The following is a 15,015-nucleotide window of genomic DNA, read 5'->3' as shown; positions in this document are numbered from 1 at the left end:
TAATGTAATATCATTTTTTTCCCGGGTCTTACAGATTTTTTGTCAAATGTAAATGTAAAAGCCGGCGTTGACTATTTCCTTAATGAATTAATAAAGCACGGAATAAATATTGGTATTAAAGGCAGGTCGAGTAAATAAACCACAATAACAATGGAGTATAATTTAATGGCGTTTTGACTTACATAAAACAAAACAAGAATTTAATGAAGACAAAATTCAAGATACTGTTGCTAAAAATGGTTATTCAAACCGTCTCGGACTATTTCAGAATCGTCGCCTCGTGAGTCATAAAGAGTGATTACAGTGTTATATAAAAGTGTAAATACCTTAATTACGACGGAGGAGAGGAAAAAGAAATGATTGCAACGACTCACCGAGACACAAGAACAAGAAAATGGTTCTGTTACCCTAAAATTCTTAGTTATTTACAAACATTATTACATCGTTTCATTTTTTATTGAAACTCTCGTGATGTTAAATATCTTCAATAATCCTTGTATACATATATATCTTCGTAATATTCATTATTCAATTGGCTGTATAAAATTTCATCATCGAACAACAATTTAACCGCGATTTCTCGCTGAATGGAATGCAACTTTGTGGAATGACGGGAGTGGAAGTCAACTAGATTTTTTGGAAAACCGTGTAAATATTCTCTTGATCTTATCAAGAAGTTCCATTGACAAATCAATTACAGTGAAAAATTTTTTAAGCAGGATTTTTCGATTCTTTGGTTAAAAAACTGTAATGAAAAAACTTGAAAGTTAAAATTCAAGCGATTCTACAGAAAATATTTCAATAGAAAAATATTCTCTTGGGATAGATCAAAAACAGAAAGTCCGCTATTTTTATTTCACAATATTTTCTAAGGGATATTTTTGTTTCTAAAAACCGAATAGCTCCTGTAATTATCTACTACCTACAAATTCTGTAGAAAGTCTTTGCGAATTTTTTTTAACAATGAATGTGTTAAAAAATGGCACAGAGACCGCGCTGGAAGCGACATTCAGGGTAAACATGGGACTCTGTTAAAACTCCATATCGTAATTGAATTTACGTTGAAGTTAACAGGTGGGAGTGGACACAGGGGTTGAAAAATAATTAGGTAAATGGAATGGCATGGAACATAATCTCCGAGAGTCTTCTACTCTCTCCGTCTCAATAATTCTTCTTAAATAAGTTTACGTGGCAAAGAGCCATAAACGTACGTCAACTGGCTAGCATTATTGCACGTCACAGGGTAATCAATGTGTAAACACGTAATTGTAAATCGAATAGGTGATCAACGCGATGGCAGTCTTTCGCGTGGTCTCGTTGTACTCCACATTGGGCGGATCATTGAGTTTAATTGCACTTTGTCAGCAGGAGCACGATTTCTTTGAACTCGTTGGTGATTGATTTAGGGCAAAACGTTCACCATCCACTTGGTCCTGGGCGCCATTACCCTTCATTAATTGATCGTTTTGGAGTATCTGAAAGAAAAAGAAACAGACCTCTAAAATTTTCCATCAAATTTTTCATACATTTCGTTTTAATTATTTCATTCAATTGTCCATTTTTTTTTCGAACGAACGAATTATTTTTATTAATTAATCCTTCTCTTTAGAAAGGAAAGTATTGATTGGATGCGGTGAATTTTTTTTTCATCTGCACTTACTTTATTGACAAGAAAGCGAGCAGCCTCTTCGATATTAATATTCTCCTTCGCCGAGGTCTCGAACCATCCGGCGAAGCCCTTCTCCTTGCAGTAGTCATCCATTTTTCCTGGTGAATTGACTAATCCCTCTTTCTGCTGATCACATTTATTAGCGAGAAGAACACATGGAATTGGTGAGCCATCGGGAAGTTGCACTTTGGAATCGAGATCCTGTTTCCACTTGACCACAGCTTCCAGAGTTGCGCTTCTCGTAACGTCGAAGACGATAAAGGCACCAACGGCTTCTTTGTAATACACTCTCGTCATATTCCCGAATCTCTCTTGTCCTAAATCACAACATAAACTTCTTCATTCATTACTAGTCCCCTGTTGCCATCCCAGTTTATATAGAAAACATTACAGAACTTATTTATGAATAATTACATGTCCAACAAAAAAATTATATTGACATTTCCTCCTAAAATTAATAACTTTCGAGATTAATCGATATAAAAAGGAAAAGAGTTCGGAAGATCGCGGCAATTCTACTGCTACATTATTTAGTGCTCTCAAATAATTTTCCACTTTCTTCGCACCGCTTTCCACCACTTGAATAACATTCTCCAAGATATCCGTGTTACTTCCATTGTTCAAGAAAAAATGTATAATGTTTATCAAAACGGCAACAGTTTGAAAAAAAAGTGGAATGGAGTGCAGAAAAAATGGTGGAAAAACGTCTCCAGCTTGTACTTTTTACTTATCAGTATTTTATCAATCTTGTTTACAACTGACCTGCGATATCCCATAGCTGCAGCCTGATAATAGTGTGTGGATCCCAATTGAGGACTTTCAGGGCAAAATCAACGCCAATAGTCGCCCGGTAATGTTGTGAAAAGAATTGATGTACGTATCTTTTAATAATTGATGTTTTACCAGCTCCCAATTCTCCAATAACTAGAATTTTATACAAATGCTCTCTCTTCTCACCAACGCCCGCACTCGGTGCGCTATTGTGCGTCGACTGTAAAAAATTAAAAACAATTGTAAATCCGTAAATCAACGAATAACAAACCACAAACATTCACAGACATTAATCATTCAACCGAGCGTCACGTGATTCACAACAAGTGTTATCTTATCTCGTGGAGATCCAGTGAACCGCAGAATTGAGTGGAGCCCGTCAGAAGTATTATTCATCTAATTTTTCCAGGGAAAACCGCAATTATGCTCGGTACAAACAGGATTGTAACTCTCATCGTGTCAACACCCTAGCGATTTTTTAACGAAATGACTCAATCGAAGAGAACGAAAAATTAAATAACGGAAATTATATTATAATTATTAAATTATCCTGTTTTCAGGAAAGAAATTAACTTTAAAAATAATGATAATTGTATAATGATTACTCCCGGGGCAATTCAACAATTTTTTTTCCTGGAAAATGAGTAAAAATGAGAGAAATGCGTAATGCAAATGAAATCTTGTTTTTTTTTATTCAGATCGTGTGGTGAATGTTTCAGGATGATCGCTCCAATAATTTTTGGTTTAAATCCGATTATGGAAAATAACAGAAAGAAATACCGGTGCAGTGATAATTTTTTTTCCCAATATACAGACCATGCACCACTTCCAGGACTTTGGGTGAATTCTCCAGGTCGTGAGTTCTTGAAAGGTGATAGGTTGCCAAAATTTCAAGTCCATCTCCATATTGAATTGCCGAGACAATCGGAACAACCGTAAACCAAAGTTTTCTCCCGCGACTCGTATTTTTCTTTCGCCACGATAAAAATGCACTCTTCGAAATGACAATTTTCTTGAAACCCGGAGGTTCACCGCGCAAGATTGTCAGCAAGAGTGACTCGGACAATGAGACGAAACAGCACTAGTTTTCTTGATGTGCCCCCGCCAGTATGACAATACAGTCAATGATATCTCAACGCACAGTACTACAAGGGGACTTTTGGGGGGTGACTAACGGAAACTTTTGAGGGGGCGGACTCCATACCTCATTTTTCCATTTTTTTTTCTCATTTTTTTTTCTCATTTTTTTCTCATTTTTTTTGCACGCTTTTTTCAGTCTCCATGCAAAGTGTTAAGGGGAGCATGAGAAGCCACCAGTGGTAACTCGAAACTCTGGGCGAGAACCGCAAAGTGCAACTATATCGATCCGCATCATAGAATTACGTGCGAACTCGAGTGTTTCTTGGGTTTTTTTCAAGTCAAGGGATTGCCTTTCCATTCTGATAAATTTTATGGCTGTCGTGACGGCGACGATCACGTGGGGATAATAGGATTATGCGAGATGGATTTGTTTATTTATCATTATGCGATTGAGTGGCTTTCGGAGGAAATCAGAAGCTTCAGTGATTTTTTCGGCAATATTATGGAATTTTGTCGATATTGAGTGTCAGATCTCTCGATTTCACCGAATTCTCTCAATTTTCCTAGAATCGATTTTCATACTTTTTTTAAATAATCTTAGAGGAAAAACTTTCATGAAGAAAATTCCTCTCGAATACAACGAGATGATTTCCGTAAATTCTTAAATTTCAAATAGCGAAATCTCAGAAAATCCTGAAGGAATCCTCATCGGATAATTCTTTCCGCAGAATGTACCGAAAATTTTATTCAAGATTGATCAATGATGCACTATTCATTATCGCAATAATTTCAATCGAAGGAATTTCGAGGCATTGTATTTATCTCAAATTGCCCGAATCACTTCTTCACAAAAACCTCACCCCACTTTCAACGCTGAGGGTCCTAGAGGCCTCCGCGGAGGTCTCCCCGGCGAGGGCCATGCTCACAGGTTCCTCCTGATCCTCCTGGTCCTCAATTCCCTCCAGATAATCCTCGGACTCCTCGTCGAAGTCCCCGTCGACGGTCGAGTAAATATCGAAAGTCCGCACACTGATGTGTTTGGAGGGTCGCCTGCTACCGAAATTATCAGGCAAAGGATCGTCTTCACTCTTGTCCTCGGGGCTTGAGCCCTTGATGCCGACAACCGTGTCCCTGGAGTTCTCAAGGGACGGAATTCCCTCGGAGCTTGCGAAGAACTTCCGCTGGAATATCGCCCTCTTCTCCTCGAGCAGTGATAATTTCCTTCGGAGCTCCACGGGCGGCGTCACTGGGGGTGTCCTCAGGGAGGACTCAGATCCAGCTTTCACCGCTAGCTTCAGCTTCTTCGAGGCTCCTCGAATGTCTACCGAGTGGTCAGACCATTTGGACAGGGCGTAAGGCAGCGTTGACACTGCTTGACTCCCTGAGGGGTCAGGGCGAGGCTCCTTCACTGTTAAACATTTTCTTCTCAATTTTCCGGAAAACACCGCGAAATTTACTTGAAGGGTAAAACTCATTTTTGAGTCTCAGGAGAATTTGCAACATGAAGGGAAAAATTTCACTGTCAAATTTCCCTCCCACCCAATTAATCCATTTTCAATTCCAATTCCTTCCAAGAAAAAATTTATACAAATTTGAAAAATATATGAGACTCGTATTGTATATATTGTTCTCCATACTCGAGCCAGTATTTTTTCCATGCATGTTTTTCAAATATATTTAAATATTTTAATGACGAATAGTGAATAATAGTGAGTATTTGTGATTTTTTAATGATAAAAATTGAATTTTTGGGGGTTGTCCAGGGGAATTGGACTCCGTACCTGGAGTTAATGTACGATCCTGAGGAAAACTCGTCCTTATGGTGACGGAGGGTGACTTGCGCTGTACAACAGTGACAGTGCTGACTGTTTTCTCGAGTTTGTGTCGGGGTTTAGCATCGTCGGCCCGTCGTTGGTTGCCATCGGGCACCCCCTCCTCCCTATCTTGCCCCCACGTACCTGGGTTACCCCTCTCCGATGTGGGTGTCGCTACAGGAGGTCTCTTCTCCCTACCCTTCACTCTGTCCTCATCAGCACGACTCACATGTCCAGCCTTTTTACTGGACTTCACTGGACTCTCTGGGTAACCAGGTGAATCCTGGGATGACTGACTCTGGGAGCGACTGCTGTCACCTCCTTCAGGTGTCTGACGTGTCTCCTGATCGCTCGAGCCCAGACGAAATTTACTCAGACTGAGTTTGCGAACGAGGGAACCGGACTTCTTCTTCTTCATCATCCTCGTCACTGGGGGGGATGGACTTGGAGCTGGAGGCGGTGAGGATCTCTTCTCCGGTGGTGCAGACGTTCTTCTGGTTGTCTCTGCGAGAAGCCACCGTTGCAATGAGTGTTAGCGCCCTCGATATCTGACTTACTGGGGCTTCTAACGATTTTTTAAGTCGGTCGACAACCAGACGTGATTATTCCGTATAAATTCAAACAATTTTTTGACGGAAATTGACGGAATATTTAAATTTGGGAATAATTCCCGTGGAGTACCTCAGGAATTACTCACACAGGCGAATTTGATTTTTCAAATTTCATTCTAAATTACAGAATTTGCTATTTGTTTACTCATTTCATTGTTTATTTTATAAAAAATTCTATTCGCGCAGTCGAATAGAATGTAGAGAAAAATGTTCAACTTCTGGGAATATTTTTTTATTGTTTTTTTTTTTTCAAAATTCAACTTTCATTTTTCTGCGGTTTATGTGGATGCCAGTGATAAACCACAGAAAACATCTTGAAGATCTTGAATATTTCGAGAAATTTATTTGAAAAATTCAGTAATAGTAATCGTGAAATCTATTTTCTGAAAATACAAAGAATCTCCAACAGAGAAAATAGAAAACCTTTGGAGGAGTCCTCGTAAGCCTCGACATCCCCCGAATTTTTCGAGTCCACACTCTTGTCCTTCTTCTTGAAGAATCCGCTGTCCCTCCGGAAGGTGTTCTTGAGGCCGCCGAATCGTTTCTTCTTCTTCTCCTCGAGGACCCCAGCACTGGCCCCAGCCTGGACCTCCAGGCCACGAGAATCCAGACTGAATCTGGAATCAGAAGCAGATGTGCTCTTCTGCCTGCGTCTCCTGACCTCTTCAAATTCGGCCCGTGCAATCACAGTATCCGGTGAGCTTCCGCCCTCGTTCTCATCCTCTCTGTCCACCATAATTCCTGACCGATCGAAATATACGGCTTCACCTACGCCCAGAAGACCCTGAAGAGTCAGAAGACCTCCGGATTACCTAAACTCCACTATCTCAATGACTAACGAGCCTCACCTCCTTCACTTTTCCATTCCACTGCCCTCCATCCAGTCGACCACACTCAGTCACTTCTCTAATTACCAATTAATACTGATCAATAATAATTAATGATTCACCCAAAGACAGCAAGTCGTGAATTATCCACGAATTAACCAGAAAAAAAAAGGAAGCGACGAATTTATCTTGTAGACACTCAACTTGCAAGTTGTGCGAAGTGTCACCCACTAATGCTGAAAAATGTATCCTCACTAGGGCAACTGATTGCCCCACTCTACCTCATCGACCTTGGAACCACCTCCCGCACCTTAATTACCCGATTAACAGTCGAATAAGGCATTTGAATCGTTGACGACCTGGGGACTTCCGAATCTCTCGGCTCCTGCTAATTAATCGCTGTAATTCGGTGTCCACCGGATTGAATTATTCAGGGAGTGAAAATTTCCTTGCAAGCCCATTAATTCGTTAAATTCTTAGGTGATGAGGTGGTGGGGTGCCCCACCCGATTGCCTCCGGTGCATGTGTCCTTCTGTTCTGGTGAAACAGGGCACGTCGTCTACGTCTTTCCCCTTTTCATGGACATCTGATCCTCCAGTGGTGGTTTACACCGCAGCAACTCTTTCGTTTGTTGTTTTTCATTTTTTTTTTTCATTGAAAATAAATTCAATTTCCTGGCAATTCAACAGGAATTTTTTCGGATGAACAAATAAATTTTTTAAAATGAATAAAAGTCTTTTTTTTCGATATTTCATTTGGGGAATAATCAATAATGAATAATAATGAATAATAATGAATAATAATGAATAATAATGAATAATTAATTCCTAAAATTCGAAATTGTTTTTGGGGAAAAGTCTTGGGGTAGGTCAGGTGTTTTTAGTTAAACCTTTAGATAATAAAACGCGATATAACTGCTGGCCAACGGCATAATGTGGAGCATCATTGGCAAGTTCTACGCAAAAGGTGGGTAATTAGCCTCACGCCTCGCTGATAAGAGCATTCGGGTCGTGGAAAATTGTGCATAAGCCGTTTACCTCCGTGAATTCCTGCCAATTGTGACGTAATAACGAGTCGTTAATTAATCGGGAGGATGGGTCAATGGAGATGACATCGTTATCAGTTTTTTTTTCGGTACGTTTTTAATCTTAATTGGCTGGCCATTACGCGGATGTGGTAATTGCGGCGAGAAGAGGTGGGGATTGTATAGTTTATCGGTGAAGCCATTATTTAATGAGGAGACAATTGGACGATTGTTGAATTAATGCATGAAATTGTGAGTTTATCAGACGCTTTTTTTGGTACTCGTTGGAGGAGGAAAATTGCAAGAAGTACCACACGAGAGAAATTTATTTGAAAATATCGATTCGTTTCTGAAAATTTTAGAATTTCGAGAGAATTTTTTGGATTGAGGAAAATTTAATGGATGGAATGGATCGGAGGGCCTACGTGCCATTATTGAGATCGATCTCACAGGTAAGACGTCATCGAACCGAGAAAATTGATGATAGAGATTGATCGTGTGTTGATTAACGGATACGCAATCTCTGAAAACAAATTATCAATCCGAAGGATCATACGAGATTTCCATTAAAATCTCGGTGAATGTAATTTTCCTCGTGGAAGAATGAAGCTGATGAAAGGGAGATTAGAAAATTAACCAACGAAGCGGTTCCAACTACTTTTGAACTCTCGAATGGTCACAAACTCGATTGTATCGGTTAGAGTTGGTCCAGTGGAACGACAAAGCCTTTATCCTTTCAACTCAATTAAGCCGCTGATCAGCCACATCGGATCTAATTAAAAATTTCAAGTCACCGAGGGAAAAATCACCACTGGGGAGAAAGAAAGAAAATCATAGATCAGTCCCTGGGGCTGTGGTGCCATTTTAATTCTCGTATTTTTTCTTTCGTTGAAAAACTTTTTATTATCTACGAGCGGAAAATTTGTGTGATCAACGATTACCTCAGGGAAAAATTCGGAATAATTTTGGAAAAAGTCACTTTGCTCCTCCAAAAATTTCAGGTCAGGCCCTAAAGGGCCTTGAGGTCATAATTGAAAAGTCTTTTTTTTGGTTTTGTATTTTTCTCGTCTGTGATAATTTTGTTATCATTTATGGAGTGAATATAAAAAATAAACTCTTGATTGTTGGAAAAAATAATTTTCCTCTCACTAAAACTCTAGATCAGAGTCGCATAGAATTTTTTTTAACTCATTCTCCCATTTTTTCTGTCTCTGACAGTTTCATTGTCATCTCCGAAGAGATTATCTGTGCAATCACTCATAATTCTACTTCTCGACATTGAGAATTCAACCGCGAATTGAAATACAAATGAAAATTATAAAAATTCGCAACATTGTAAATAACTTTGTTATTGCGAATTGGATGACGATATTGAATTCAGGAGGGAGTTGGGTTCACGGCGAAGTCGATTTCCGGATTAGATAACGCGTCTATTTTGAGATAATATGACGACTTGAGGACTGCACTATGAGGAAGGGCATAGGTATGAGATATTACACTGTCAACGCCCTCAGGTATTCATAGGGCATCTCCTCGCAAATCCCTCGTGAGGGTTTAAATATTTATACGTCTGGACCTACTGAGGCCCTTCATCACCTTCGGAAAAATTAATGCTATTGTTTCTTTCTCGTCAGACTGCCTTAAGTTGACGTCAACCTGAATGAAACTGTAATAAACCCTACGATTAAAAATCCATACAATGCAAGATTAATAATAAATGAAGGAAACCAATTATTATTTAAAAATTGCATTTTTTAATTGACTTTCGTTCGATTGATTTCACTTGAATATTTCAGTGGCAATGTTCTGATTTTTTGATATTTTTTTTGTCAGTGTTGAATACCTTTTTCCGTGTGATCTCCTGTTTGATATTTTCACTGAAGTTCATGTTAAGATCTGTGTAAAGATTATTATTGTTTAATAATTGAGGTGGTGGCTCCATCGGGGGTGGATTGGCCTTTTTTTTATGCCTCAATCTCCTGTCAGTCCTATCCTGTCGTGTCCTTAACACTAGGATCACATTTCTGTTGAGATCCAGCATTTTCCTACAATTTCACTTCACTATTTTCCGATTTTCTCAATTTAGAGATAAATTTCACTATTGGAAATCGACATGCACTATTGATCGATTTGCGACGCAAATGAATTTGTGGTGACAGAACAAGTGGCCAGAATGGGCCCAAGAGGGCAAAGTCTCCGCATTTATTGGTCCAGCGTTATCATCTTCAGTTTGTTATCACTCCCGATGATGTGCGTAAAAAAGGTAGGCGCCACATGTATTTTTTTTTTTTTTAATTATTTTCATTTCCACATGGAGCTGCCGATTTGATTTATTAGACTGTCTCCGCGCGTGTACTTGACCACGTGCTTCGTGGATAATTGTAATTGTTTTTCTGACAATACACCTATCACTGTAGCAATTTTTCAGAGGAGCCGCAAATTATTTTGTTTTTTTTTTTTGCACCGAAAAACGAAATTCAGTGATCAACAAATAAAAATGCATTTGGTAAATTTGGTAATTTTGGTAATTCTGGTAATTTGCTGAGGGGAAGGTGTTAGGTAATTATTTCGGGCTCGGTGAAATCATGCGCTGAGCGGATGACTTCAGAATTAAAGTAATCAGGGAGAGAGTCCTGGGGAAACTGGACCCCTGCAATATCGAGATGCCTGAGGGATGAAGGACGACGGGAATATCGATTTCGGAAAGTTTATATCGCGGTAATGAACAACATTGGACAACAAAACCGCAACCGTCGATATGATGCAATTAAAACCGAATCTAGTCTCATTAATGATGGATAAATCCAATGAAAATTTTGTTCCCGTGGGTTATTGAGTTTGAATTCTCGATTGCGGAATTCCTTGGAATTCTAATATGATAAAAATTTGTGAGAGAGCAAAACTCGAATAAACGTTTTAACCCCGCAAAACCTTGACCCGTGCGTTCTCTCGAATTAGCTCTCTTTTTTCAAAATGTTCATCTCTAGCATTTTATCAACTGCCAATTGACGATAGCCGTCACGAGCCCGTGATAAGACCTCTTTCACGCGGAGAGAAATTGTGAGAAAAAGTCTAACGCGTGCAGTGACAAGTGTGCAGGAAAATTTTTTAATAATAATTTTCATCCGGCATTTGTGATTAAGATCGAATTTTTATGAACAAATTGATATTTTATTGATATTTTTTCTTTTAGGGAATTTCTAGGGCAAGAGTGAATTTTGTTAGAGATTCTTCTAATTGAATTGATTAGAATTTATCTCGATTTTTTCTCTCCCTTCCCCGCTGATCAATTTAATCATCAACTTTCAGAACGTGAGTATTATCGCCTCGAGGATAAGACGAAGACGCGATAGCCGACGGGAGTAGACGAAAAGTCAGTCCAGGTCGAATGGAGATAAGGAATTCGACGGAGTTCCGACACGAAATGGAAGTGTTTCCGTAACTGGAGAGGTGCTATCTCAATTTCTATTTCGTTTTCGTTTTCATTCCAATCTAGTGTACACAGATGATATCACATACTCTGTATAATTTCAGGGGTCGCAGAGAAGATTCAGAAGAGACATTCAATTCAATTTGGGGAGAAGTTCAATATATATGAATCCAAAGTAAATGAATAGAAAAAAATAAAATGGATATTAGCTAATCTCAATGTTCATAACTTTCCTTTGAAAAATAAAATAAAAATACAGCTTTACTTCTTTTGATTTTCTCATAAAATTATGATTTTTCAGTAACAGATTTATCCGAATTTTCATTTCAGAAAAAATTTTAGTAGAGCTCATACCATTTGCATCACCATGACGAATTATCGGTCTGAGCAGAGTAATCAATCCTCTCCAGTGCAATTGAAACGTTGACGACTTTATCACTGACGATGACACGAACAAACTGATGTCTTTCAATATTCATAGGTGTACCCGGACAACAGGTGGTCGCCGATCCGAATCGAACTGATCCCCGACCACTTGAGATTTATCGAGCATACACCTCCACCGGGACCGTATCACACTCCACAAAGTTATTAATATTTTCCCGAGAGAAATTCCATAGTAATACCCCGAGTACTTCAAAATAATTGGGTGTTCCCGATAATTCGTAAAACAAGCAAGAGTACCGAATTTTGCAGATTCAAAAAATCCCCAGCGCCAGGCGCCAAATAATAATCGAATTCAATTAATTCATGTCTTCAATTCTCCGCGGAAAATTTATATAGAATTTATTTGTTATTGATTCTAAAGTCTATTTCTTGATATCTAATTTCAAACTTATTTAATAAATTGGAATTGATTTTTCTCCGTGTCGTTTTTCGATTTGGGAATATTATTCTCCGGGGCTCAACCGGACGTCATCTTCGGGAGACATTCGGATTACCTGGGGATTGGATTAAGCGTCTTATTTCAGTCAATGTTTGACGTGGCGTGTATTTTTATGGGTATAAAAAGAAGTCAGAGAGAAAATTATAGAAACTGGGATGACACAATGTAAAAATTACGTCTCAGTTCATGAAAAATTCTGAACCGAGAGGAAGAGCCTCGGGGAGATTCAAAAAATGGTGTAATAGTTTTCAAAAAGTTCTAAAAATCGGGCTTACAATATTCTCCCGGGGATCTATAGTGAAGGTGAAATTTTTTGAGGGAAAATTCGCTTGCTCAAGACCTCACCTCAATACCCGTCACATATCGTGATGAAATAAAAAATAATTCTACGCGTCAATAAACCACAGGCGATATTCGATCTCCGTAAGTGTCCTCGGGATTATCATATCCTTGTAACAACCGATCAATAGAAAAATTTATTTCAACGCAGAGACATATCGGCGAGTGACAAGGTGACAGCCAGTGGTTAAATCGTGCAGTTTTCGTTTTCAACGTCAATCACAACCAGAAATGATAAAGCCCCGAAGATACGCCATTTTTAAAGATCTGATCAATCAATCACGGAATTAATTGTACGCTACATACTTTTCCACGGCAGAAGCGGAAAATAAAATTCTCACAACTGTAAAAACAAATGTCAGAATTTCACACTATTTTTATTTTTATTTGCATCAGACATTTTTCAGACACCCGAGAACGTCTGGATTAAATGAAATCTTTTATAATATTATGTTAACAAATTGAACAATTGTCTGGGTTTTAGGTGTAACGGAGAATGTGGTTCGTCTGGTATGCGGGGAAATTTTCTTTTCATTTTTAAAAAATGAAAGAAAAATCGTGGGAAGTTCAGATATCTGTGGCACGATTTTGTATGACAGTTCCTGATAAAAGTTTTAACAAGTTTGTGGTGGTCAGATAAATAATGATGCCAGGTAGAGATGGAAGCCCTCGAGCAGAAATACATAACTATAATTATCGTGAGGATTAGGTCGATTGCGAAGCGGCAAGTGAGAGTGAGTGAAATGACATTTTCTGAACTGCCACTGTAATTTTTAGTGACAAAATTTTCCGATATGTTTTTAAAATTTTCATCTGCGTTTTTCCATAATTTTCAAATATCCCAGATTTAAATAAGTCACTTCCCTGTGTACAAAGAAAATGGGAACTTTTTCCCTCTTCACCTTTCTTGCATGTTAATTAGTTATGAAATTAAAATTGATTGCAATAACATTTTTCCCGTGGGAAACACCGACTTTCTTGTCTGCAACGCGTAGAAACGGAAACAGTGTTCCTAATTTGGGAGAGAATTTCTTCTCGGAAATTTGAAAAAGTCAAAACGTGTGGATTCAATTCGTGTGCATGAACGCGGAATAATCAGTTTCGCAATTGAACTTCGTAACATACTGAACTCAAAAAAAACAATCAATGTGAGACATAATCGTTGACATAATTCAACGATGGCTTCATAAAAACGCTCAGAATTATGCATCACATAAAAAATTGCATAATGAGAAAACCACGGAATTGCAAATTGCGCGATTTAAAATGTTTCAACGGCAGTCACTCGGAAACTTCTCGAGTAAAACAGCTCTGATTGGTCAGTTCAGTGTGAATTTATTGACAAATCCAATATAATTTGTTAATAAATATTGACATGTCCCTAAAAAAATTAATTGAATTAAAAATTCTCATTCGGTCATCGAAAAACAAGAAATTCCACGAATTTCTCGTGAATATCGAAATCTCCCGACTCTGGCTCTCGAAAAATCTAGTCACCAGTTTCCGATATTTCAATTAATCGATTGCTGTATTATTGTCTACAAACCAATGCTTCTGCAGTTAGCAGATACACCTGTAATCAGATTAAATCAGCCTGGATTAGATAAAAAAAAAGCGCGTAATAAGGTCTATCGGCTGATCAACGACGTAAAATCCGAAATTTTCTGAGGCTCCAGAATTTTCAAAACACGCAATCGATTCGAACCACATCCCCCGTACTTTCCAAATTTTTAAAATAAAAAATGAAATCAAAACTCACTGAAACGGGGTCCTCCCCGGGCCCACTCCCCCCAAAAAAATGGTACCAAAAAATCCAGTGAGTTTCCACGTCGCGAAAATTCCTCAAACCAATAGCAAACCGTTAAAAATAATTAGCGAATGCAAATGCCTTTCAAAAACATCCCGCCAAACATTCCGGTGCATTCACGCACGAGATAATCCAACAAAAAACTCATTGCACCCTCAAAATAACATAAACTCACCATTTATTGTTGATCGCCACGTCGGGGGTGGTCGTTGATAATAAAAATAAATAAAATGGAGTGTAAAAAAAAATTTTTAAAGGACGTATTCCAAATTTTTACCGCAACTGTGAGAAGTCCCCACTGTATTGTTCCTCACCACAGCTGAGGCATTCCAGCCATCTTGCACGTACCTCAAATTGTACGATACAGTGCGCCGGCGTTTCGTGGCGTCCCTGTCGGTAATTACGTAAGGTTTACTTGGGATTTGTATGTACAACTTTCTCTCCTCCTCGGTTACCTCGAATCCCTCGAATCTATTCCATTCCTCCAACGCTACTCGTCACTATTCGATAGGAGATATCGGCTGGGGCATCCAATCGAACTTGAATTCATTTTCCCGGGCGACGAACGGGGGCACCACCTCCTGGGGGCCTCGTTTCAACACGGCCGCAAAGTAATATTTATTTATACCAATAAATGTCAGTGCGGTTAGAGACTATTAAAAAAATTATGCGTTTTTCAATGCCAATATTTATGTAGATTTATTCGTGTCAAGTACATTTACTGGAATTACTTGGAAGTGAATTATTTTACCATTTT

At 38.6% G+C, this 15,015-nt stretch overlaps 1 protein-coding gene across 7 annotated transcripts; it reads right to left on the bottom strand.

Moving 5' to 3' along the window:
* Window positions 1–145: 145 nt before the first annotated feature.
* On the bottom strand, window positions 146–14,641 carry Rab32 (RAS oncogene family member Rab32). Of its 7 annotated transcripts, none has more exons than XM_011313014.1 (7): window positions 6,794–7,097; window positions 6,369–6,729; window positions 5,302–5,838; window positions 4,381–4,928; window positions 2,432–2,660; window positions 1,661–1,986; window positions 146–1,475 (listed from the first exon to the last, which is right to left on the bottom strand). In XM_011313014.1, the coding sequence occupies exons 2-7, from the start codon at window positions 6,679–6,681 to the stop codon at window positions 1,362–1,364; spliced, it is 2,067 nt and encodes a 688-aa protein (XP_011311316.1). In that variant the 5' UTR covers window positions 6,682–6,729; window positions 6,794–7,097; the 3' UTR covers window positions 146–1,361. The 7 variants fall into 7 exon arrangements, with proteins under 7 accessions (XP_011311316.1, XP_011311317.1, XP_011311322.1 ...); XM_011313015.1 differs by having other exon boundaries at window positions 6,369–6,713; XM_011313020.1 differs by lacking the exons at window positions 4,381–4,928; window positions 5,302–5,838; window positions 6,369–6,729; window positions 6,794–7,097 and adding an exon at window positions 14,434–14,641.
* Window positions 14,642–15,015: the final 374 nt, after the last annotated feature.

The sequence above is a fragment of the Fopius arisanus genome, unplaced genomic scaffold, assembly GCF_000806365.1.
Source record: "Fopius arisanus strain USDA-PBARC FA_bdor unplaced genomic scaffold, ASM80636v1 scaffold00111, whole genome shotgun sequence".
NCBI lineage: Eukaryota > Metazoa > Arthropoda > Insecta > Hymenoptera > Braconidae > Fopius > Fopius arisanus.
The sequence above is the reverse complement of the archived record's forward strand: the minus strand, read 5'-3'. Positions and strand labels throughout refer to the sequence as shown.

Coding starts and splice junctions, on each gene's coding strand:
- Rab32 (XM_011313014.1), bottom strand. CDS start 6,681: ATGGTGGACAGAGAGGATGAGAACGAGGGCGGAAGCTCACCGGATACT. Junction 5,839..6,368: donor TTACGAGGACTCCTCCAAAG/GTTTTCTATTTT, acceptor GGCTTCTCGCAG/AGACAACCAGAAGAACGTCT. Junction 2,661..4,380: donor CCCTCAGCGTTGAAAGTGGG/GTGAGGTTTTTG, acceptor AATTTTTTACAG/TCGACGCACAATAGCGCACC.